A 23,405-nucleotide genomic window follows, 5' to 3' on the forward strand; every position below is an offset into this window, starting at 1 on the left:
CGGTCCACGACGGTGACGTGAGGCCAATCCTTCTGGGCGACAAGGAGGTGCGTGAACACCTCGCTCACATCATAATCACTGCGGCGCTTGACCGACCGGGCCAACCAGTCAATCTCTGGTTGATAGCGCGTCAGCAACGGCATACCCAGGATGCAGTCAAACGCGTAATTCATCTCAATGACGAGGAAGTCGTCGTTGCTTCGGAAACCGTCGAACGTGTACGGAAGGGTAATCTCGCGCCGCGCGACGCGGCGTGATTTCCCATCTGCCAACTTGACAGCGACCTCTCCTCTACCTTTGCGGACAGTGATGTCCGACGGGAGTACCGACAAGCACGACGCGCGGAAGAAGTTGTTGTTTGCTCCTGAATCAAGGAGCGCTCGCAGTGGTCGCCGGGCACCGGCGACATGAAGACTGACAATGATCAATCTTGAATCGCTCGGTGTGGTGGTGGGCATGAAAGTGTGCATGCAGCACAGGAGGGCTAGGAGGTTGGGTTGCCACCGGGGGACCCGGACCTCCATTCCAGCCAGTAGGGCGCCCCGCACCTACTGACCCTGACCGTTTTTTGGCTGGTCAGAACTCACGGGCTCGGCATCGACATGCGCAAGCACTGGAGCTGGCGCGCGGCACTCCGCCGCGCGATGACCGACCTTCCGACGGCGGAAGCAGGTGAGAGAACGATTGTTCCGAGCACCGCTCCGACGCGCTGCATAACGCTGACGATTGCTCGTCGCATCGATAGCGTCGATGTCCATGGGCTCGGGTGCAGAATCCCGAGCAGAAGCAGGTAGCGCGTGAGCGTATGACGCCGCAACCACGTAGTCCTCGCGCAGTGCGAGGGCGAATGCCTCTTCGAGCGTAGAGGGGTCCGATCTTGTAAGGCAGTAGCGCGTTATGCCTTCGCGCATACCGAACACGAATACATGAACCTGAGAGGCCATATCGATCGGCTTAGACACGATGCACGACGCGAGGTATCGTGTCTTCTGGACGTACTCGCGCATAGTCGTCGTGCCTTGCCGAAGAGCGAAGAAGTCTGCCCGAATTCGGGATTCATCTTGCGGCGGCTCGAACGCGAGCCGAAGGTCACTCTGGAGGGTATCCAGAGTGGGGAAGACGTTGTAATCGACAACCACCTTGCCGAGAGCCCATTTTCCTTGGCTTTTTCAGACAGCCGCGAGAGGAGGAAACGGACCTTCGCGGAAGGCGCCTCGATCAACCTCGAGGCGATGGCGATGTCGATCTCTCGAAACCAGCGATTCAACGGAAGTCAATCTTCTCCGGCACCGGAGTAGGTGGACGTCTCTAGCTTCACGACGTCATTCGTGGAGATACGCGAGGGAGTTGACACTCGCCGATTCGCATCGGCGAGCTCGCGCTCCATGAATTCTTGTGCCGCAACGCGCTGCTCGTCGGGCGTCGCTGAGCGCAGCAGCGATGTGACGACGGCTTCTCCGGACACCGCCGCAAGGCGGTGGAGAGCTTCCGAGTGAGATGGAGAAAGGCAGCGTGGTCGAGGTCTTGGCTCATGTCGAACTTGGTCGTTGGAAGGACTACAAAGTGCTACCAGGTGTAACGCCAGGTATTTACTCCGTTACTTGCTTACACTATAGTGTTGAGGAAGCTCGCAATAGGACGACTGAGTCTTAGGTTTAAGGAAAAATCAACTCTGACTTTATTTTAGGACCAGGGCCACAGCCCTGGCCACTCAAATACACGTCATAGTCCAATTGGCTAATAATGGGTCTGGCTCCCCATATATCAGCCAATGGCATGACAGCATTTCAGCACACGCTAGTCGTGTGCTGATGCACCTACTTTTGTAAAGAAATCTACCTACTTATGTAATGGAGGGGCCCATTACACAGCGTGTATGTCTGGCGTTTATTGCTCGCAGCTTGCAGTGGGTAATCTGATGTAACAAGTCATAACTCGTGTATAGGCTGTCACATAGCGGGGTTCTAACAAAACAGAGAGGTCTTATTTAGACTTTGAGGCTGATTATAACAGGGATTTATCTACCAGTTTTAAAATAAAATACATACAATTACTCCTTGGTTCTGTCGTATACCTCCTCCTTCAAGGGTCGGGTAGTCCGCAGCTGTTCAGGGAATACGGTCTCGTTCAGTGGGCGGAACGGTAGATAGGAACACTTAAAATGAATATAAGCCTGTTTATTGACTTGGCTTAGTCTTGAGTAGAAGGAGGGAAATATAAGACTGATAGCTTTCCAGAAGAGAGGTCTAACACCTTCCCTTCGTCACATACACTACACCAGTTCTCTTATACTTGAACGAAGAGTTTACTTCACCTGCCGTCCGCCCTAGTGGGACAACATGGAGCTCTAGGAAGGGACCCGATGGCGCTAGGTGCCTTAGGCCCACGTTGAACGAGCATCAGCTGTCCCGGACCACCCTATAGCGTCAGTCTAACGGGTTCGGCCAGGGAAGCGCGAGCCGTCGAGTTTAACGGGAACCATCCTGACGGGGCGGCCGGACGAGGAGTAGCTACAGGATCTCAGGTCATCCGGAACGCCCCCCTCGTTCCCGGATACGGGGCATCCTCCCCGACTTGGCGTTTGCCGTCCTCGGCGAATGGATCCTCCCCGCACTCTCGTTAAGTTTGCCATAGTAACCCTGTCGTTAGTCGCTTAGATAAATATGTTGGACTGGAACGCCTCAGAGTAATCCTCGGTACAGTCATCTATCAAGTCATTGTCGGCGGCCTGAAAGTCATATAACACCTCGACGTCGTTGGCGACCCGTAGACGTTCGATGTTCCGAGCTTCGGCAACACTTAAAAAGCGTTCCGGCGAGTACTTCCAAGAGCTAGCTCAGCCAGCACTTAAGGGATGACGGTCTGTAGAGGGCTTCCTTCATCATACTGACAACAAGCGTGTGATATCACTCCATCGATCCTCACGATGAGTGTGTCGGCGAGACTCCAGCCGGTCCACTCAAATCAGTAGTTGGAGGCCAGCAAGAATAATAGTACGGCCCCAATCCCCACAGGTCCCAAGAGCACGAACTCCACCAGATCAAATACGTTGACCGGCACGTACAGTACCAGGATTGCTGCGGCAATCCTGGGCGACACGGGAAAGGTTGCGGACGCTTTGACGGGACCAGTAGTGATCATGCCAAAACCTCGTCAACCTACTCGCGGAAAGCCGCCTCGGCACCCACGTTTTACTCAGGACGGACGATTCCCGCTCAAGAGCGTCAGTTCCGTCTCAGCGAAGAAGAAGACGATAACGGAGAGTCCTCGCTCCGGCAAGAAGGGTCAGAGCCACCCCTGGTCGTCGTATGCGTTACCGTTCAAGCTGTCGGACACGACCCCGGCCCCAATTGTCGCCGATCTGAAGTGGATTTACTACGAAGCGTCTGAGCGGGTTCTAGAGCCGAATTAGCTAGCCTACCCGTGGCCGGGTTCTCACTTGTGGTACAACCCGCAAGGGTTTCACACGTTCACGCTTCCCACTGGCGTTTCTGAAATGCGAACCGCTCCAAGATTTGGGACTGGCAGCCAAACGTCCCGTTGAGGACCGCAAGGATAAGATGGCGGTGGAGGTCGCGCGCGTTTGGTTTCTGAGCATCTGCATCGAGACCAGGGGCTACTTTGGTTTTCTCGGGTTGTTCGATAGCTGTGTCGTCTCATGTGGATGGGGGTCGAAGCGCTCCAGACGCCAAGTCCTATAGTGGTCCGGTTATCGACAACCTGTCCAAGATCTACTCGCCGCGATCACCCTCACACGCGAAGGGGCACAAAGCCACTTTCGATAAGCAAGCCGACCTCAAAACGACAACTCATCCGCCAGTCCAAGCGTCGCGGGACGGTACGCGCAAGGGTTCGCAGTCGCGTTCAGCGTCTTCGTCGAAGAAGGTAGTGTTTCCCAGGAGATGCCCAACCTCGCGGTCTCCGTCAGCACCTAGGAAGTCGAGCTCACCGGGAGAGCACTCCGCCGCCACCCAGCCGACGAAAGAATCCGACAAAGCAGCCTAACGTAAGGCCACCAAGAAGTTAGCGATTCTGCTCCGACTGGAAGAGCGTAGGTGTAGAAGTATCGTCCTCAAAGTATTTTTTTTCTTTCATCCGCAATTCATCCATCATTTATCGTTTTTGTTTTTCTTCTTGAACCGCGGTTTTACTTTTCTGCAGGTAGTAGAGTAGTCAGTCGTAATGTAGAATCCAAAAACATACAAAGTACAATAAAACGAGTTCCTCAGAACACTTCCGAGGAAAACGGGGTCGAGCGTTTACTCAGGCTCAATCGACCAGTCCGCCATGACTCTTCTTCTAGAAGAGTAGTTCCTCCTCGGCCACAGCGGCGTTAGCGTCTTCTAACCGCGCACTGCGACGCAATTCAGACAGGCCCTCCTCCCGCCGACGGGTCTCTTGAACGTCTTGATTAGTGCAGCGTAGGTCGGCAACGGAGTGTTCCGAGGTCTCCAAAGCGTCTCATAGGTGGCCACACTAGGAACTGTTTTTCTCGGTTCTTCTTGCGTCCAGCGATTATGTCGATCACCAGGCAGGGAACCCCAGGCAGGGCTGTTTCTTCCCCTCCAATCAAGAGTCTTCCCACAACGCTAGTAGACGGGAGGTCTCCCTCCGACAAAGGCCCGTCGTCGTCGGTCCCAGGACTCGACTGTACTCCATCCGGTACTTGGGACGGGAACGGCCTGCTCCACCGCCCTTGGAAACGCCATAAACGATTGACGTTAATAGTCACTACTCGGTTAGGATGGGTCGGCATGGATACGCAATAGGCGTTCTCTCCCACAGTCCCAACCACCCTGTAAGGGCCATGCCACGCGAAAGCGAGCTTCTTCGTGGCCTTCTCTCCGCGACGAGCCCGGAAGTACTGATAGACCCACACTGGGTCACCTTCCTTGAACTTAACTGATACTTGGTTACTCAGTCGCTGTTCGTGTCTAGTCTGGGGGTTTCCCCCCCGGCTTTTAAAGAAATGGGGGGGTCCCCCAGAGAGGGGTCCGCCAAATTCTCCTAAGAAAGGAAAAAAGTTTTTTTCCCCAAAATGTGGGGAATTTCCCTTAATCTTTCCCTCGTTGTTCGTGTTAAGGAACGCGAGGTCTAGAGGTGACACGGGTCTCGGCCATACAGGCTGAAGAAAGGGGAGTCTTTAAGAGCCTCGTGGTTAGACGAGCTGTACGCGAACAGTACTCCGGGTAGATACAAGTCCCAGTCGTTCTGAGCTTCGTTGACATACATCTTTAGCATTCCAATCCGCGTACCATTGAAGCGTTCGACTAGACCCTGAGTCTGAGGGTGATAAGCAGCACCAAAACATTTCTTTTTCCCGAGCGTTGTGTAGAAGGACCGAGCTCAATTCGATATGAAGTTGGAGCCTTGATCGCTCAACAGCTTCCCGGGAACTCCATGCCGCGAGATCACCTCGTTCACCATTATCTCCACGAAGCTCACGGTGTCTAAGCAAGCCACGGGGAACGCTTGGACCCATCGGGTAAAGTAGTCAGCGAAGACGAGTATAAACTTGTTGCCTCGAGGAGTAGCTACTAGGGGACCTATTGCATCCACTATCAGTAGAGAGAAGGGCCCAGATAGTTCTTGTACGGGCATTCCCTGCATTAGGTCGTCCCTCCAAGTGCTATAGCCTTTATTACTGCCGCAAACGGTGCACTCTCGAACATATTCGGCCACATCCTTCTTCCAGCCGTGCCAGGGAGCGAGCTTGAGTACTTTGTCGAGCGTCTTTGTAACTCCGACATGCTCAGCAAGTACATCCTTATGACAGTGATGTAGTACTGTCGATATGTAAGGCAGGGGAATCACGGGCACTTCAAGGGTAGACGCGGGTCTGGCTAGAGCTTTTAAGTGCACGCGACGCATGAGCACACCGTTCTTTACCGAGTAGTTAGGGGCCATCATCAGGATCTTAGTGCGCATTTGAGGGTCCAGAGCTAAAGCTCCATCGCTTAGGAACGATATCATAGCTTGGATCCAAGGAGTCCTCTTCAGTTCTTCCATGAAGCGAGTTTGTTGTAGACCGATCACATCAACCGGGGACACCAAGAGCTGGTCAGACCTCCCTCGTCGGGAGGCACTACCGAACTAGAGTCCAGCGCTCTCTAACAAGGATCTCGTCGAAAGCAGAGTCGAGTCGAGAGGCGCAGTCTCCCCGACTTTGACAGTACTACGGGAGGGCTCGTCAGCATTATTGCGTAGCTCCGCCATAGCGATTGCGTTGATGGTTTGGGTGTGAAGCCTAGATATACCATCGACATGACCCATAGAAGTACCGGGCTTGTGGAACACCTTGAAGCGCAGTTGAGACAGTTCCATGACCCACCTAGCCAGCTTAGCGCTACTCGTACGGTTAGTCTCATTGAAGACCCACGTCAAAGCTTTGTGATCTATGTACAGGTCAAACTCGCAGCGATTCAAGAAGCAGCGAAACTTACGCGTGGCCTATACAATGCCCCTTCAGTCGATTTCCGAAGTACCGTCCTCCTTATGGACCCAGTTCTTCTCAGAGCCAACTAGTAGTTTGCTCGTATAGGCTACGACTCTGTTGCGTCCGTCCACGGTTTGCATCTAGCACGCTCTTACGGTGAGTTTAGATGAGTCCACGTAAAGATGGAAGCGCCTTGAAAAGTCAGGATACACAAGGCTAGGAGGCTCCACCAGTTACGCTTGAGTTGCAGGAAAGCGGCTTCGCAGTCGTCGCTCCAAAAGAGCCGAGCTCCCTTCATCTTGGGCCATTCAATCGGGGCCGATATGGCCGCGTACCCCGGGATGTACCGCCTATAGTAACTAGTCAAACCCAGGAGCGCGCTTACAGTGCGGGCTTAGCACATTCATCACCGACTTAATTTTCTCGGTGTGGGGCAAGATGCCAGAAGGAGTGACGATATGTCCCAAGAACGCTACCTGGTCACGAGCCCACTTACACTTCTTCATCTTGAGCTTGAATCTGGCAGCATCGGAACCGTTCCAAGACTTGCTTTAGTCGTTCCAGGTGAGTTTGTAAGTCTTCGCTGAAAACCACGCAGTCATTGAGGTACACTAGACAAGGCTTCCACTTAAGGTCGACAAGCACCGTCTTCATCAGTCGTGCGAAGGCCGGGACAGCATTACACAGTTTAAAAGGCATCACGAGCCACTCGAAGAGGCCATATTTGCAAGTGAAGGCTGTCTTCTCCACACTCTCTGCTGCCATCGGGACGTTCCAGTAGCCGGACGCAATGTCCATCGTAGAGAGCAGTTCAGCATTACCTAGCACATCCAGAATAGCGTCAATGAGCGGCATCGGGAAGCAGTCGTTGATAGTGACGGCATTCAGTCTTCGATATTCGATGCAGAACCGTATCCCGCCATGCGACTTGCGGATCATAAGCACAGCGCTCGCCCGAGGACTAGAAGAGGGTCGTATGAGTTCTTGGCTCAAGTTATTTTGTATTTCGGACTCCATCACATCTCCTTCCGCCTTGGCCACTCGGTAAGGCGGTTGTTTTATAGGCTGATGGTCTCCAGTATCGATTGAAAACTCGAGTAGACTCGTACGTCCGGGGCGCATTGAGGTCTCGACGAACATGTCCCTGAACGGTTGGAGGAACTTCGCGAACAGTCCCTTTTGTTCGTTCCCCAGCTTGGCCTGCTCCAAGTCGACTTTTACCCTCCTTGAGTACTCGATCCAGTCCGGGTGAGTAGTACTAGAGGCGCTAATGACAGAGTGTACCCATTGGTCTTGTCCTTCCCGGTCCATTGCCTGTGTCTCGTCCGACAGCGCAGCCTCGCGTTTAATGCTCGCAGTATTTCCTAGTTGACTAAAACGACGGTTGGTCGAAAACGCGGAACCGTCGAAGAAGTTATCTCTTGCCGAATTGAGTGTCCTACTCGACATTCACGAAGAGAAACTAGCGAGGTCTCGAGATTCTTCCCCGGGTCGACTATGTACTCAAGAATACTTGCTAGAGCGGCTCCAAAGGACGCTGGCCTCGTCCGGTGAAGCGAAACGCGCCAACCGTAACTTCAAAGAGGAATCGTCAGTCCTGATCAGCTCAGTGACATCGGGCGACTCGGATTATCGAGACGAAGGAGGCGGGACTTCGACGAAGAGGTCCTCGTGGCATTATGTGCATAAGAAGATTGCACACTTCCCGGGGTTGAAGATACCTCCTCCGCCAGGATAAGTGTGTCCCGTGGACCACTCCGAAGTGGAAGATAACATCGCGCTGGCTCTGGAAGGTTCTCCAGAGAGATCCTCTGACATCAGTCGAGCCGAGTACGGTTTGCTGGTCTCTCGAGGAATCGTACCTGACCCTTGGCGTGCCGTGGTAAGGCGAGCAGTATACTTCCTCGTGAAGACCGAAGCTTCAAGCAGAGGCGGCTGGTGTAAAGGATGTATTGGCGAAAGATCACCGGAATATGAGTCAAAGGACGCCTCTCCGCCCTTCTCTGATCTCCAAGACCTCCTAAGTAGGTCCTAAGAACTACTTGAGCGTCTTGTGGTTCCCTCCGACTCGCAGTTAAAAGCGTTGCTGACTAAGAAGATCTCGGACCTCTACGAGAAGAGCGCGGATCGACTAATCTTAAAGATCCTGGAGAGAAATTCACCTTGTCGACTCTGTCGTTGGGAGGGCCCTGATCTTAAGCACTCTCCTAAACTGAAGCAACTCAGTTTCGACTGCTCCTCTCTGTATAACGACCGTACTGAAACTCTCGGCTCGAGCTGTTCCTCCCGAGATACTGAGAACGGGTTGTACGGCTATGTTAACGTTGTCGCGGACGCCCCTGAGCCCTGCCACACGCCGGGCCTGGTGAAAGTACCGAGTGCTGCTAAGAGCTGGTCGGCTGAAGAGAAAGACGGGGTCGTCCTACTCGGCAAGCGGGTGATCGGATCGGTGGGAGGCGTGGTCATTTGCGATCCCACTGGTAGACGAAACTCGAGCCCCTGAGCCTAAGTAGGGACTCGAGCGGTAGGAGCTGTGGCTTAGGTGTGAGCACTCTGAGGTGCGGGAACCAATACTACTGGAGCGTTCCCTACTCCACCTTGAATGCCACCAGTATGCTGAAGACCCAACGAGGAGCGTTAGTGGTTCCCGGAGTAACACTCGCAGGGGAAGTGCGCCCGATGCTCTCAGGGACAGTCGGTAGATAGAGAACGGGTTGAAATCTTGCTCATACGCTGTAGTCGGGGTCCGGATAGTGAGTCCTTGGTAAGACGGGATCGTAGACCTCGCCCGAGTCGTTAGCGGGGGAGTCCCGAAGTGACCGCTCCCATCGGTTATCTCCATAGCCACCGCTATCTCAGGGGGAGCCACAGATCGCAACCAGTTGAGGGAGTTGAACCAGCCTTGCACCGTACCTCGACCGACTCCGCCGTTCAGGGCTAGCATCGGGCCAATTATTCCGTAGTGATGGTCGTGGGGACCCCGTCCACGGGTGGCATGACACCAGTACCCGAACTGTTCCCTTCAAGCCGATTGGCGGCTTGGTCAACGATGCTCGGCAAGTTTTGGAGGCCTTGCGTAGTTGCCAGACTGGGTCGCGTCCTTGAAGGTAGACTCCCAGTCTGACCTTCCCCATCTCTGTACGTGTCGCCCATGTCGTCTCCGGTGTTTGTAGACGCCGTCTCGGCCGTGTGGTAGCTTCCTTCTTACGTCCTTAGCAAGTCTTCACTTGAATTGATACCTTCGCCAGCAAGCAGACTACCCTACGCCTCCACCAGATGTCGTATACCTCCTCCTTCAAGGGTCGGGTAGTTCGCGGCTGTTCAGGGAGTACGGTCTCGTTCAGTGGCCGGAACGGAAGACATGAACACTTAAAATGAATATAAGCCTGTTTATTGACTTGGCTTCCTCTTGAGTAGAAGGAGGGATATATAAGACTGATAGCTAACCGGAAGAGAGTTCTAACATCTTCCCTTCCTCACATACACTACACCACTTCTCTTACACTTGAACGAAGAGTTCACTTCACCTACCGTCCGCCCTCGTGGGACAACAGGGAGTTCTGGGAAGGGACCCGATGGCGCTAGGTGCCTTAGTCCCACGTTGAACGAGCATCAGCTGTCCCGGGCCACCCTATTGAGTCAGTCCAACGGGTTCGGCCAGGGGAGCGCGAGTCGTCGAGTTCAACGGGAGCCATCCTGACGGGACGGCCGGACGAGGAGTAGCTACAGGACCTTGGGTCATCCCGTCGGGACGCATCGCTCCTGGAATGGCCCCCTCCCTCCCGGGTACGGGACAGTTTTCGGGAAAGTGTATCGAAAACGCCTTATTAAAAGTCTTACTGAGACTTACGGCGTAGCCTTGTTACTATTATAGGTGCTGGTAGTAATAGGTTTGACTCATGGATGGGCAAGTTCATTTTCAAATAGTCAATGGCTTACCCTAGACGCCGTTCCTTTCGCCAATTGGAACGTTGCTTACTTGGAGTACCGACATTCCTCTGTCAAACCCAAAATAAAGCTAATTTAAACTGCCGTTCTGCGGAATCAAAATAAACATACCGGTAATGTCAAAACACACGTGTAGAAACGCCGATCTACCGGCTCTGGGAATCCCAGTGGGATATTATAATAGCAAGCATTTTATTCACTGTTGTGTTTGTAGGCAACCAGATACGGCTACAATCACAAATCTTGATGCTAAAAATGATCTGCATAGTGAAAACAAGATGAAACTGGTTGTCAATTATCCGGCAAGCGAAGAGACTTGCATCATGTGAGTAAGGGTCCTGTAGCTACCTTTTCAGTACCACCAAAACCGCGGTGCTTTAAATGTGAACATCGTATATCTGTTTTCGTACACTACTCGTACAATTCGGACATTGGAAATCAAGTGATACCACTAACCATTAAAGTATGAGAGAAACTAGCCTAATGCCACTTGACGCATTCAGCTACGTGCAGTAGGTGAAGCTACTGAGTCTACCGACATTTCTTTATCAAAGGGCGCGTTGATTACTAAATGACAATAAAGGGGGCAGGTGATTTTTTATACAGGAGCATAGGAGGTACATACATTAAAGTTCAATCTACAACAAATTCATTCTACCATAATATGTATATTATACAGTACTCAGTAGCATCACCTACTGCATGTCTCACAACATCTGAAGGCGTCAAGTAGCACAAGGCTGGTTTCTCTCGTACTTTAATAGCTAGTTTATTACCAGAGATTCAGGTTCCGAATTGTACGAGTACTGTACGAAACCACATTCACGATGTTCACATTTTATAGCACCACGTTTTTGGTGGTGCCGAAAAGGCAGCTACAGTACCTCCACAGTGGAGGCTAAGAGGCTTGCTTCATGTGAGTGGAGTCCACTCACATGATGCAAGTCTCTTAGCTAGCTGGGCCAGTTTCATCTTGTTTTCACTAATGAGACCACTTTTTAACATCAAGATTTGTCGTTGTTGTTGCATACAAACACCAAGTAAATGAATAATTTGCCAACATCCCAGAATCTGAAGAGCCGGTAGATCAGCGTTTCTGCACGTGTGCCCTTTGACTCAAAGGCTTTGAGAAACGATTATCCTGATCTCGGATTTCTGTGGTTTCATTGGGTAGGTGTGCCCGCTGAGATAGGATTGTCGGTAATGCTGTCAATACAGATACTGTACAATGTACAGTACTGTACATGGTATCCATGGTATCCTGGATAGAAAGCCTTGATACATGTACCGCTATTTGCATGTAAATTGAAATTTTATGTGTGTACCTCCTATGCTTCCCTATTTCAAATCAGTTTGTCATTAAGTAATCAATGCGCACTTTGAAAAAAGGATTGTCGGTTGGTAACCGACAATTACTCCAACGCCGAGAAGAAGTGCTTCAAACCCAGGCAGGATCAGTGCGAGGTTCTGGTCTTTAAATCGATAAAGATCTACCAAACGGAATAAAAACATTTCAAAAAGGGTCCATTGGCACTCTGCTGCAGAAAAATAGAGCAAAAACGTTTTGGAAAAGGTCCATTGACCCTCTGCTGCAGAGTCTGCAATCCATGCTCCAGGCTGACACATCGTTGGAGGAAGTCTGGATAATTTTCCGGCGCATCGCCTTTTCCAAGGATTTGCGTATCGTTTATGGAAAACCTCTTCGACTGCCATGGCTTTGTTAAACTCATGGGAATCGTGATTCGAGCCCATATCTATTATTATTCGAGCTATATCGCAGCTTACGACATAGTAAATTAGTCATGTTGTAGCTTACGACGTTGGGATTCAAGGGGTTTAAAAAGAAGTCGACCGTTACAAAAGAAACATTTTCATAAAAATTGTGTTGGCCCCAGTACTGTACTGTAGTGGTGCCAACACAATTTGAAAAAAAGCCGGATGAAAAAGATAGTACTGGGCCAGTACTATCATTTTTTCATCCGGCTCTTCACATGTTTGCGTTGATCAGAATTCTTTTTACCAGGTAAAAAGTGTAAAGTATCCTAGCATTTTTATATAGCAATGGAACTCTTTACTACTGCCACATGGCAGTAATCAGTCTCACTTTTGCTTTTGTTTTCAATCGCACAATTGTGAAAGATGTCCAAGCTACAATCACCAATTTCCACTCCGCAGTTGACGTCGTCTGTTACGGGCTACGTTAGTACCAATCTTTGGGACGAGCGATCTGCTCGGTATGCTTCCAACGTCCTCAGACATGTGTGTCTCTTCCTACTGATCCTAACAGCATGCGAAGAAGTCACTAGTTGGGCCATCAGCCAGTCGCTCAAGAACTTTTTACAAAAGTTGGGCTGGTCCAACACAGGATCTACTTCCATGAAGCTCACGTACGACTCCTTCGGTCAGTTCATGTGTATCGTCGCTGGTTACATTGCTGACGAACGCCTGGGAAAGTTTAAAACACTGCTGTCAGCCGCCACACTGGACTCGTTCGGTGTCCTCTTCCTTGTGACCGCCGCTCTACCGGTGGTTTTGCAAAATCATCTTGTAGTGAGCAAAATCATCTTCAACATCGGGTTATTCTTTGGAGTTGCCGTCTCGCAGATCTGTCTACGATCGCTAGTCATCTCATACGGAGGCGACCAGTTCTCGCCTGCCGCTCCTCCCTCGGAGAAGGCGATGTTCTTTAGTATCCAGTATTGGACTGCTAACATCGGATCATTCATCGGTTACGCGGTGTTCCCGTCCGTGTCAATCCACGGCATTGGTGCCATCCCTGCCAGCTACGGATACGTCACTGTTTACCTTGTGGCGCTCATGTTGTTGGAGATTTTTGTGGTGGCGCTCATCATGTTGGTGATTTTTGTGGTGTTGCTCTGGTCCACACGCAAACGCTACGTCAACGTACCGCCAACGAAGCAATCGGTCGCTCTCGTGATCAAAATCGTGTTCAATCAAGCCCACAAGAGCTTCCACGCTAAAATGGTTGTTCTCGGGACGGTTCTGTACATTACCGCTTCCCTACTTAACATCCTGGCGTCGATTCTAGCGGACCAAGGTGAAGTTGGACACAACGTGTCGTATGCTTGCGGTGTGATGATTGTTAGCGCAACAATATTGTGGATTTATTTCGGAAAGAGCTCGGAGTTTATGGAGTCGGCTAAGGACAGTGCGGGTGGCCAATTCGATTCCGAGCTTGTGGATGGGGTCAAACAAGTCATCCGTATCCTACCATTCAACGCTTTTAACGTATTCTGGTGGGTGTGTATGAACCAGCGTGGTAACAACCAGTCGATCGTACAGCAAACAGATTCTCGTCTTGGAAGTGGCCCATTCTCGTCTCAAATGCCCGGCCGTACCGCTCAAATGTTCAACCCCATTGGTGTCTTGTTCTTCGTTCCTCTCACGGAGAAGATTGTGTACCCGCTGTACGAAAAGTACGCAGGAAGGCCTGCTAGTCGGTACGGTAAAATTCTAGCTGGGTATTGCATAGCTGTTGTGCTATGTGCTGGACGGGTTGCTACGAGATTATACGTCGCGGCACTTCTTCGCTCACTTATGCTGACTCAAATGGCGTTACGCAGTTCATGATCAATGAAGACGGCAATCAGGTGATGAACGACATCCCGTGGTGGACGGCTGTCCCCCATTACTTGCTGGTGGCGCTTGCTGCTGTCATGATTACCATCCCTTCGTATGATGTTAACTATTCCGAAGTACCGCAGAGTATGCGCAGTACCTCCATCGCTCTCGGATTCTTTGTGAATTCAATGGGTAGCACATTACTCTCTGTTATCGTGCTGCTCTTTGGCAAGTACATTCCGGCCGACCTGAACAATGGGCACATCGAGTACATGTTTTTCACGCTGGCTGCCATTATGGCTGTCAACATCTTCTTCTACGTCATTGTTATGAACAACATGCGATTGGGGATGATTCCTCGAGTGGAGAACACCGTATATGAAGGTTGCATAATTTTTGCAATAACGTTAGATATTTTGGCTTTGGTTTGGAATCAAATCTAGTTTGATTCTGTTTACAGTTTAAAAGTTCAGGAATAACCTTTACACGCAAATCTGTCGAATTAGCGGTCTTACCTCGCAGACTTAGTTTGCCCATCTCGGCTGCGGTAATAATAGAAATTCCCGGCGAGTCATCCTATAAGAAAATAGGATATTTTTCGGGCTCTTTTCAGTAGTCTATACTACTTCTAAGTAATTCCAAAAAAGCCCTTCACTTTTAGTCGAATTTTGGGAAATGCGCATATTTTCTTACCCGAAGGCCTACAGACAGCGACACAAAAAGCCGGCGTACACAAAACACGGAAAAATGAAAGCGCCCCATAGTAAATATTGACCAATCAAAAAGTAGTTAAGTTATATGATGACCATCCAATAAATTGAGCTAAAATTCGGTTGGAAGCCAGCAATTCGAGGGTGAAGCCGCGCTGCACGATCACTTTCTAAACCTACGATGGGGACGAAGAAGCAGCGCGGCTACCCAATCAAATAGAAGCTGGCGGCAGTCGACCTCATTGAGAGGATTGTGCTCACTGCCGCCGTTGAAAAGCTGGGCCACCCGCACGGCACGGTGCATGGGTGGTGGGTCGGTATGGCCAAGCTGCGCGTCTACGAGGGGAACAAGTTGGACAAGACGACCAAAGGGCAGAGACGTAAGGAAAGCTTTCCATTTACCTCTGCCCTTTTGACGTACATGAAAGACGTACGCCGCGACGAAGAAGTGAGTTATTTAAATTTTATAGTATTTTAATATTACCTTCTCTTACTGTTTAACTCTTGTAGTTTCTTACTACATCAGGAATGATTGCGTTTATTCAAGAGAGCTACCCTGACTGGATAGAGGCCTACGCGGAGAACAAGAAGTCTGACGTGAGTTGCAGACGGGCCCTTGAACGTCTACTGCAGTGAACCGCCGACCGGTATTATCTGTAAAATATTATTACATTTTTTTTTTAACTGAGTTATTAATATTTTGTTTTTGAACATGATTTTAGTTACGGAAACTCAAAAAGCCCAAGAAACCAAGCTCCCAAGTGCAGCGCTTAAAAACGGATTTTGCAATTGAATTTTGGAGTAAGTACGGCTCATACTCTCTACCGGAAATCTACAACATGGATGAAACGGCCATCCAGTTCGACATGCCGCCAGCAAGAACATGGGCAATTAAAGGGCGAAAAGGATTAGCTAAAATCCAAAATCTAACAAAACACTGCCGGCTGTCTTGACAGTTCGCGCTGATGGTCAGTTTTATTTTTTTTCTTTCCTTGCGCTAATTATAAGTTTTATATGATTTTTTTTACTTTTGTTTACTAAAAATGTTTGTTTTTAGAAAAAAAACTTCCGATTCTCTTCATACTGCGCGGCAAACGTGGCGGACTTATTGATTTCAACGAGTTAAGCACGCTGCCAAGTGGTCACGTTTACACAGTACAAGAGTTTGGCTGGATGGATACAGTCGGCTGGGAGTTTTATGTAGAAAACATTTTAAAATATGAAATTGACTCCTCTTAGCGGACAATTTTTATTGTCACGTTTCAGAGGAGGGTATGCGTGTGGTTGCCGAACAGGCATGCACTACAGTTCTCCCATTACCCGCTAAAGCTACATCGGTTTGTCAACCGCTTGATGTAGGGGTAATGGGACCTCTAAAGTCTCGAATTCGGGGTAAATTACTACCCAAAAAAGGCCTTACGGCTGCTGAAAAACGTCTTCGAGCCATACAAGCTACAATTGCAGCTTGGGAAAGTTTTGCCAACGAGCACGTAATTCGTAGCTTTAAATCAGCAACTCCGTGCTATGAGTGGACAACGGTTTAATAAACAAGCGTAGCTAAACTTTTTATTCCATACCCTCAGTTTTATTCATCCAATCAAAATATGTTTTGCTAGTCGTCCGAGTTTTTGTGTCGCAGATTTTACCATTGGAATTGTGCTTATCAACTCCGGCTTTTTGTGTCGTTGTCTGTAACGATTTACTACGTATTGGCGATATTAGTGTCCTGTACGGAGAGCTAAATTATTAATTCGCGAGTGCGTGGATCATGCTACAGTAAACGCTCTCCATTCCGGTACTGCTGTAACCTAATAACCTGACCCAAATGATCGTATCGTTTTAAAGAGGAAGAAGATCGGGAACTATTCCACACCAGCCATCGCACAGTTGCGGTGCACCAGTCATTCCGTAACCTCGGGCATCAGCAGCGCAGAAGTCGAAGAGCGCCATTCGCTTAGTTGCCACTGACGAGCCATGGGGAGGTGGCTCACAAATTAACAGAAGAAGGCCATGATCAAGAAGGCCAGGGAGAGCCCAGCGATGACACAAGAGGAACTAGCAGCGTGGGCAAAAGTAATGTAAATTTAAGACCAGACGACGGTCTCCGACATCTTGAAGAAGGCTGACACGATCCTGTCTGATGACAGCGACGGCAACAGGTGCAGGCCCCTGAGCGTGACGTCACCAGCTCTGGAGAACCAGCTTTGGGAGTGGATTCAGACAGTCGAAGCTCAAAGCGTGTGCCTCTCACGTGCGCTGATTAAGCTGAAGGCTCGCGATATCCAGAAGGGCCTGTGTGACGCGTGGGAGATGGCGTTCTCGGACGGCTGGCTCGCCGCATTCGAGCGGCGGCATGGGCTGCGTAGTCGGCAGCGACCTGGCGAAGCTGGTTCAGCCGATCATGTAGCTGTTGCGGCTGGGCGCCAACGACTGCAAGCAATAACAGATCTCTACAGTCCCCAAGATATTTACAACATGGATGAAACCGGATTGTGCTACGCGATGGCCCCTGTCCGCTCAATCTGCACTAAGTCCGCCCGTGGAGTGAAGAAGGACAAGACGCGGATTACGTTCGCGCTGACAGCAAACGCTGACGGCACGAACTTGCTGCCTCCGCTGTTTCTGGGACGGGCGAAGAAGCCCTATTGCTTTCAAAAGAAATTTGCAGAGGAGTTGGGTTTTTACTATCGGGCGAACGAGAAGGCGTGGATGAATGGTCATGTGTTTCGTGAGTGGCTCAGAGGTCTCGATCGAGATATGCGGGCCAGTGGTCGCTTCATTCTGTTGCTCTTAGATAACGCCTCATCCCACTACACTGGCAATCTGGTCTGTACTAATGTTCGGGTAGAATTTCTGCCACCTAACACTACTGCCTTTTTACAGCCGATGGACGCTGGAATCATCGCGGCGTTCAAGGTTGCGTACCGACAGAAACAGCTTGAGTGGGTCTACAACAAGATAAAGCACGGTGATAAAATTGACAAAAAGGCGTACAAGGTTGACCAGCTTGCGGCAATGCAGTGGAGCAAGGCTATTTGGCTTGACCTGCGGGAGAAGCAGACAGTCCAGAACTGCTTTCGCCATACAGGTGTATTCTGTATAACGCAGTCGATGATATGAGCAAGGACAGTATATCTTCCAGCTACGACGACCTCGAAGATGTAGAGAATCTTATAACCCGCGCTTCCCAGATAAGTCTGTAGACTCCTTAAAACAATTTCAAATCTGGAGATAGGGTCGGACCACGATACCGGAATGGAGAGCGTTTGCTGTACTCGTTAACTGTTGGGTGGCAATTTCTTTGTGCAAGCGACTGACTAAAGGATTGGGCCGGTAGTGCTTGGCGATTAAATGTTCAATTCGGTAGAGTAATACAGCATGACGTTATTAGTTGTGTATTTAAAATGGCAGATCGCTAGTTCTCAATTAATGTTGGACGCTTAGCTCCCGTAACATAAATGATAGAGGTAACCGGGCGGCCGCCGGGGGAGGTAATCCGACAGCCGTTGGTGATTCATATGATGGAGCCTATTATAACGGATATAAATTGTGTATTTTGTATTTTAAAAATAAAACCGATCGTCAGTCCCCGGTTGATGCTGGACGCTCAGCTCGCGTAACATGAAATTGTTGGGCCTTTAATTGCAAAGTCACGCCACGTTTTTCCTTACATTACCGATACAGGATTGGTCTTCCCTCAAAATGTTGTATTACTCTACCAAAATAAACATTTACCTCCAAGCGCTATACCACCCCAATCCTCTAGTAATACAATAAAGTATTAAAAATTGATACCACCCATTTTATTCTGTGGTCGCAGTGCGACTCGCACATTATTGTAGTGCATGCAGCACCTGTACCAGATGACACAGCGGCAAAAGCAAGTCACAAGTCACCGCGTCACAAGTCACAAAAGCAAGTCACAAGTCACCGCGTCACAAGTCACACCTGTCACCCCGTCCCAACAGCGACATCCATCCCAGCCGCCCCTGCAGCGTAAATCCCAGTCTCCAATCGACAGCGACGGGTTAGGTGGACAGGGGGGGAAGCAGTGTAGTGATTGCGATGCAAAGGGTCTGACCGACTAACTCTGAATGACACCTCACAATTTACCTTTTTGAGCTCACTTGCCATAAAGTATACTTTGGCTTTCAAGAACTGACGATGGGTTCAACAGGGAGGTTGACCAAGATGGAGACGTCGAGATGCGGTCTACACAGCCGGTATTCGAGTACATCAAGCCTCCGCGATTAACAGACCTGGGCCAACCAGCACTGGTCAAATTTATGCGCGATCGTCGACAGTATGAAGAGAGGGTCTGGGAGCGATGCCTAGCGACGGGTGAAGTGCACGAGAACGTGCTCGTTAGTATCAAGAATTCCATGGAACCAAGGATCCTCGAACACCTGTCGCACTACGAATTTCGTACAATCGTGGCGAAAGTGACGGACAAGCGCCTACAGGAGGACATCAAGCGCCGTGCGGGCACTCTGATGAATGATAATGTCCCTGATGTGACCAAGCTCTTCTGTGATAACCTGAAAATGGACATGAAGGTGTCGGATATCCATGCACGCATTGCACAATATTTCATGGATTTTGACCGGCTAGTGGATGAACATGGACGAGGGACATGGGTTGGTCGGGGGCCAGCGGCAGATGCTGCAGGCCGTCAACGCATGAAGGCTCGCTGAAAGTTCCTGGTCTCGAACTTGTTCCCGACGGTGTTGCGGGTGGATATCGAGCGCCTCGTTGCCGTGACGCACCAACCCGCTAAGCAAGATGATGTGGCGTTGTACGAGCTGATCGTCGTCCGAGCCAAGAGCCAGCAACATTTCCACACCATGCAAACCGAGTTGGAGCGTGATGATTCCCCAAAGGGCAAATCTACTGGCGGTAAGACTGGAGGAGGGAAGCAACCCAGTAAGGCTGTTGGTAAGGCTGTACGTACGAAAGTGGAATCGAACGCACCTACCAACCCGCCTCGAACGGGATGTTTGATCTGTAAGGGGCCCCATTGGGCAAAGGACTGCCCGACTGGTACTGACGAACAGAAGCAAGATATCCAGCGCGAGGTGCAGGCTCGTAAGGCGCTAAGAGATGAACGCGTTAAGGCTGTACGGGTAGTACGGGCTGGAGAAGGCCGGTGTGCGTGCATTAACGGTGTTTTGGATGTGCCGTTCTGTCCCGATACTGGAGCGGACAGCAACATCATTTCGAGAGCCCTGGTTGACGAGCTTCAGGGTGTCGGAAGCACGCTAAAGCCGCAGGCATTGAAGCCTGTAGTGCAGGTGCAAGTAGCTGGTGGCACTCGCGTGGGTTGTCGCGATGCTGTCATTTTGGATCTGCGTATCGAAACAGCAGCCGGACCTTTGCACCTCGCTGGTGTACCGTGTCTTGTCATGGAGGGCCATGATAACGAGTTTTTACTGGGACGCAAGACTATGCAAGACATTGACATCGACAGGCTATTTGATAAACTTGCAAGTGGTCATGTCGGTGACGCGGATGAAGACGATGTTACCAGCGATAGCCCACAAGTGGCTTTCTCGGTGGATGGTGATGAAGTCTATGGCTATTTGAACAAGATGGTTGATGCTGCTGCAGCTGCTGGGTTTGCGCCAGGGTTGTTGGAGGACCTACGCAAGCTGGTGTTTGAGTATGCCGATGTATGGCGTATTAGTATTGGGGCTGATCCACCTGCAGACGTAGAGCCATTGAAAGTGAGGCTCCGAGAGGGGGCTCAGCCGTATCGCAGCGGGACAAGGAAGTATCCACCGGCGCAGCGAAAGGTTCTACGGGAGTTTGTGTCGGAATTGGAGCGTCATAGATTGGTTCGGCGTAACAACACCAGCCGGTGGGCGTGCCCAGCATTGCCGGTCAAGAAGCCACAAACCGATGAATTTCGCTGTACTGTAGACTATCGACCGACAAACAAATGCACCGTGCCGTTAGCCGGAGCAACGCCATATCTAACCTCAGCGACACAGAGTGTGATGGGGGCGTACGGGCTCGGCCTCTTTGATCTCTTTAAAGGCTTCTGGCAACTCCCACTTCACCGTGACAGCCAAGAACTTTTCCGTTTTGTTACTGAAGATGGGATGTTCACACCGACGCGGGTACCGCAAGGTGCAAGCGATTCCGCAATGCATTTCCAGCTGCAAATGCAGCTCTGCTTTCAAGCCATGATGTATCGCAGCATTATCGTATGGATTGATGATCTGCTATTATTCGCTCGTAATATCTAACTAACCTGCGATCTTTCTTCAAGGTGGTTCACAAAAGGCGGCGGAAGCTGAACGCCAGGAAATGTGTGTTGTTCGACACCAAGGTGGTGTGGTGTGGCAAGTTGATTGACGGTACAGGCGTCAAGCGCTCACCCGATCGCCTAGCAGCACTGACGAGCATGGCGCTACCGCCGACTGCTACAGCGCTCCAGCAGTTCCTATGTCCAGCGAATTGGCTGCGGACTATGCCCGAGTTGTTGGTCCGCTTCAGTCGAAGCTAGAAGCAGTGATGGTTCAACGGGGTCGGCGCAAGGCGCAGCTTACTGGTGTCGAGCTCACCTGGCCAGCGGATGATAAGGCAGCTTTTCGTGCGGTGATCGATTTGTTGACGACTTCGGCCAAGTTGTTTTTCCCGGACCCAGATGCAGTTGGGTGCATGTTTAGCGATGCTTCCCTACGCGGTTGGGCCGTCGTCGTTAGCCAGGTCCGCAATTGGATCGCAGGGCTACCGGTGACGGAGCAAGCACACGAACTACTCGTTTGCCGGGGTGGGCTTTTACTGGGGCTCAAGTTAATTGGTCTATCGTGGAAAAGGAGACATACCCTGTTGTTCGGACCTGTGGTGATCTCGCTTATCTTTCTTGAGCGTGAGAAAGGTGTGCAGATTTTATTGCGACCATGCGAATTTGATTCACATATTTTTCCCCCGGTAAGACGGTCAAGCCACATCGTCGCGGCAAGCTGCAGCGGTGGGCACTCCACATAATGGGAGTCCGCTACACCATCGAACATATCAAAGGCGAAGATAATGATTGGGCCGATCTGATATCGAGATGGGGCCAAACTAGTGCAGTTCCAGAGCACCTACCGCATGCTGTTAAACATGTGGTGGCCTGCGGGGTTGTGAAGAACGAGGAGGACTATGCTAATGCTACCGCGGATGAGGTCACTGATGGCGAGACCAGGGAGATGGTTGAGGACATGTCGTGTATGATTAAGTCCTTCGATCTCTCAGCTGCTTACTGGCATGTCCCTATGCAAGACGGTGCTGTTGGTTTGGCCAAGAGAGTGACAACTATACGCACACATCCGATTTCGCTGCTGCGGCCGTTGCAGAACGGTAGATTTGTGCGGCCATCCGAAGATGCAATTCGGGATCAGCAGCGACGTCACCGTTCCAGTGCACCGGCAGCTGCAGATGAAGACGGTCTCATTCGAGTCGACGGAAAACGCTGGGTCCCCAAGCAAGCCCGCGAGCTGTTACAACATTTCTTGGTTGTGGCTCACTGTGGACCTCAGGGCCACAGGGGCAGCGACGTTATGCAAGCCGCGCTTGCCGAACGCTTTAAAATTGCTGCTGCAAGGGCGTTGATTGACCGTTTCCTGAGAGAGTGTCTGTTGTGCAAGCATGTGAAAGGCGGGAAACTTCTGATGCGCCCTTGGGGGCCTACATCTACGGCAAGTAAGCGCAACGAGTGTCTTTACATGGACTATCTACAACTAGGCGAATCCAACGGTGCAAGCCGATACGTACTCGTGCTCAAGGATGAGCTTACGCACTATTGCGAGCTGATCGCTGCTGATGCGGCGAACAGTGCCACAGCAGTCCAGGCTGTGTTGGACTGGTACAAGCGATTCGGGTTACCTGAGGCCTGGGTATCTGATAATGGATCGCACTTCAAGGCGTCAGTGATGGAAGAGCTTGCTGGTCGTTTGAAGGCCATACAGAAGTTTTTTCCGCTCGGAGCTGCTCACACAGCTGAGCCCCGAATCTGAAACATCCAGGGGATGTTCCCTCCCGTGTAAACACCCAACTCTTAGCACGGCCGCTAAGGTTGGAGAGTGCAAAAGCAACACGAAGCTGCTCGGTCGAGATCAGAGCCGCGTCCACCGCGAGCTCTACTTTTCGGACCCAGAAGTGAAGGTTCTCGCCTTCCTTCCCTTCATACGGCTTAACCTTCAGCCGTATTGGCTTCGGGTGAGGCGGATTCGCTTCCGCTGTCGGAGCCTGCAGGCTGTCCCGCACATGCGCAACAAGCCCCCGTCGTACGCGTCAAACGCATTGACGCGCTCGAGCTGCTCGGCCGGTGTTGACACCACCTGTTTCTGAAGGGCCTCCATCCCGAAGATGCCTGCCATCTTCCGAACCGACTCGAACTGTGAGTCGTTCATATGGGAGAAGTCGTTCCTATCTATGGCAACGAGCTTCGGAGAGGTTCAGAAAGGCTACCCGCAGTGACGTGGATTGACTACGAGTGCAACCAAGTGTGACGGGGTCACACAGCACCTAGCGCTAGAGGAAGTTAGCTTCCGAGAGTATACAAACTCTCAGTGAGCGGCAGTTCACAGGTCCCCTCTTTAACAAAAGGGAGCGAAGTGACCTATTTAAGGTAGAATGTAAACTGAGTATATTTATAGGTAGATAAAGCTTGGCTTATACAAAATATAAGTCACCTATAAAAAGCATGTCATCAGCAGTGCTGGCTTTGGACGACCTTGGTA

At 50.8% G+C, this 23,405-nt stretch overlaps 1 protein-coding gene across 1 annotated transcript; it reads left to right on the forward strand.

Moving 5' to 3' along the window:
* Positions 1-12,523: 12,523 nt before the first annotated feature.
* Positions 12,524-13,975, forward strand: PITG_09088 (The Proton-dependent Oligopeptide Transporter (POT) Family; the record flags this gene model as incomplete). Its single annotated transcript, XM_002903371.1, has 1 exon — positions 12,524-13,975. The coding sequence occupies one exon, from the start codon at positions 12,524-12,526 to the stop codon at positions 13,973-13,975; it is 1,452 nt and encodes a 483-aa protein (XP_002903417.1).
* Between the last annotated feature and the right edge of the window lie 9,430 nt (positions 13,976-23,405).

This window comes from Phytophthora infestans, genomic scaffold (genome assembly GCF_000142945.1).
Source record: "Phytophthora infestans T30-4 supercont1.14 genomic scaffold, whole genome shotgun sequence".
NCBI classification, from domain to species: domain Eukaryota; phylum Oomycota; class Peronosporomycetes; order Peronosporales; family Peronosporaceae; genus Phytophthora; species Phytophthora infestans.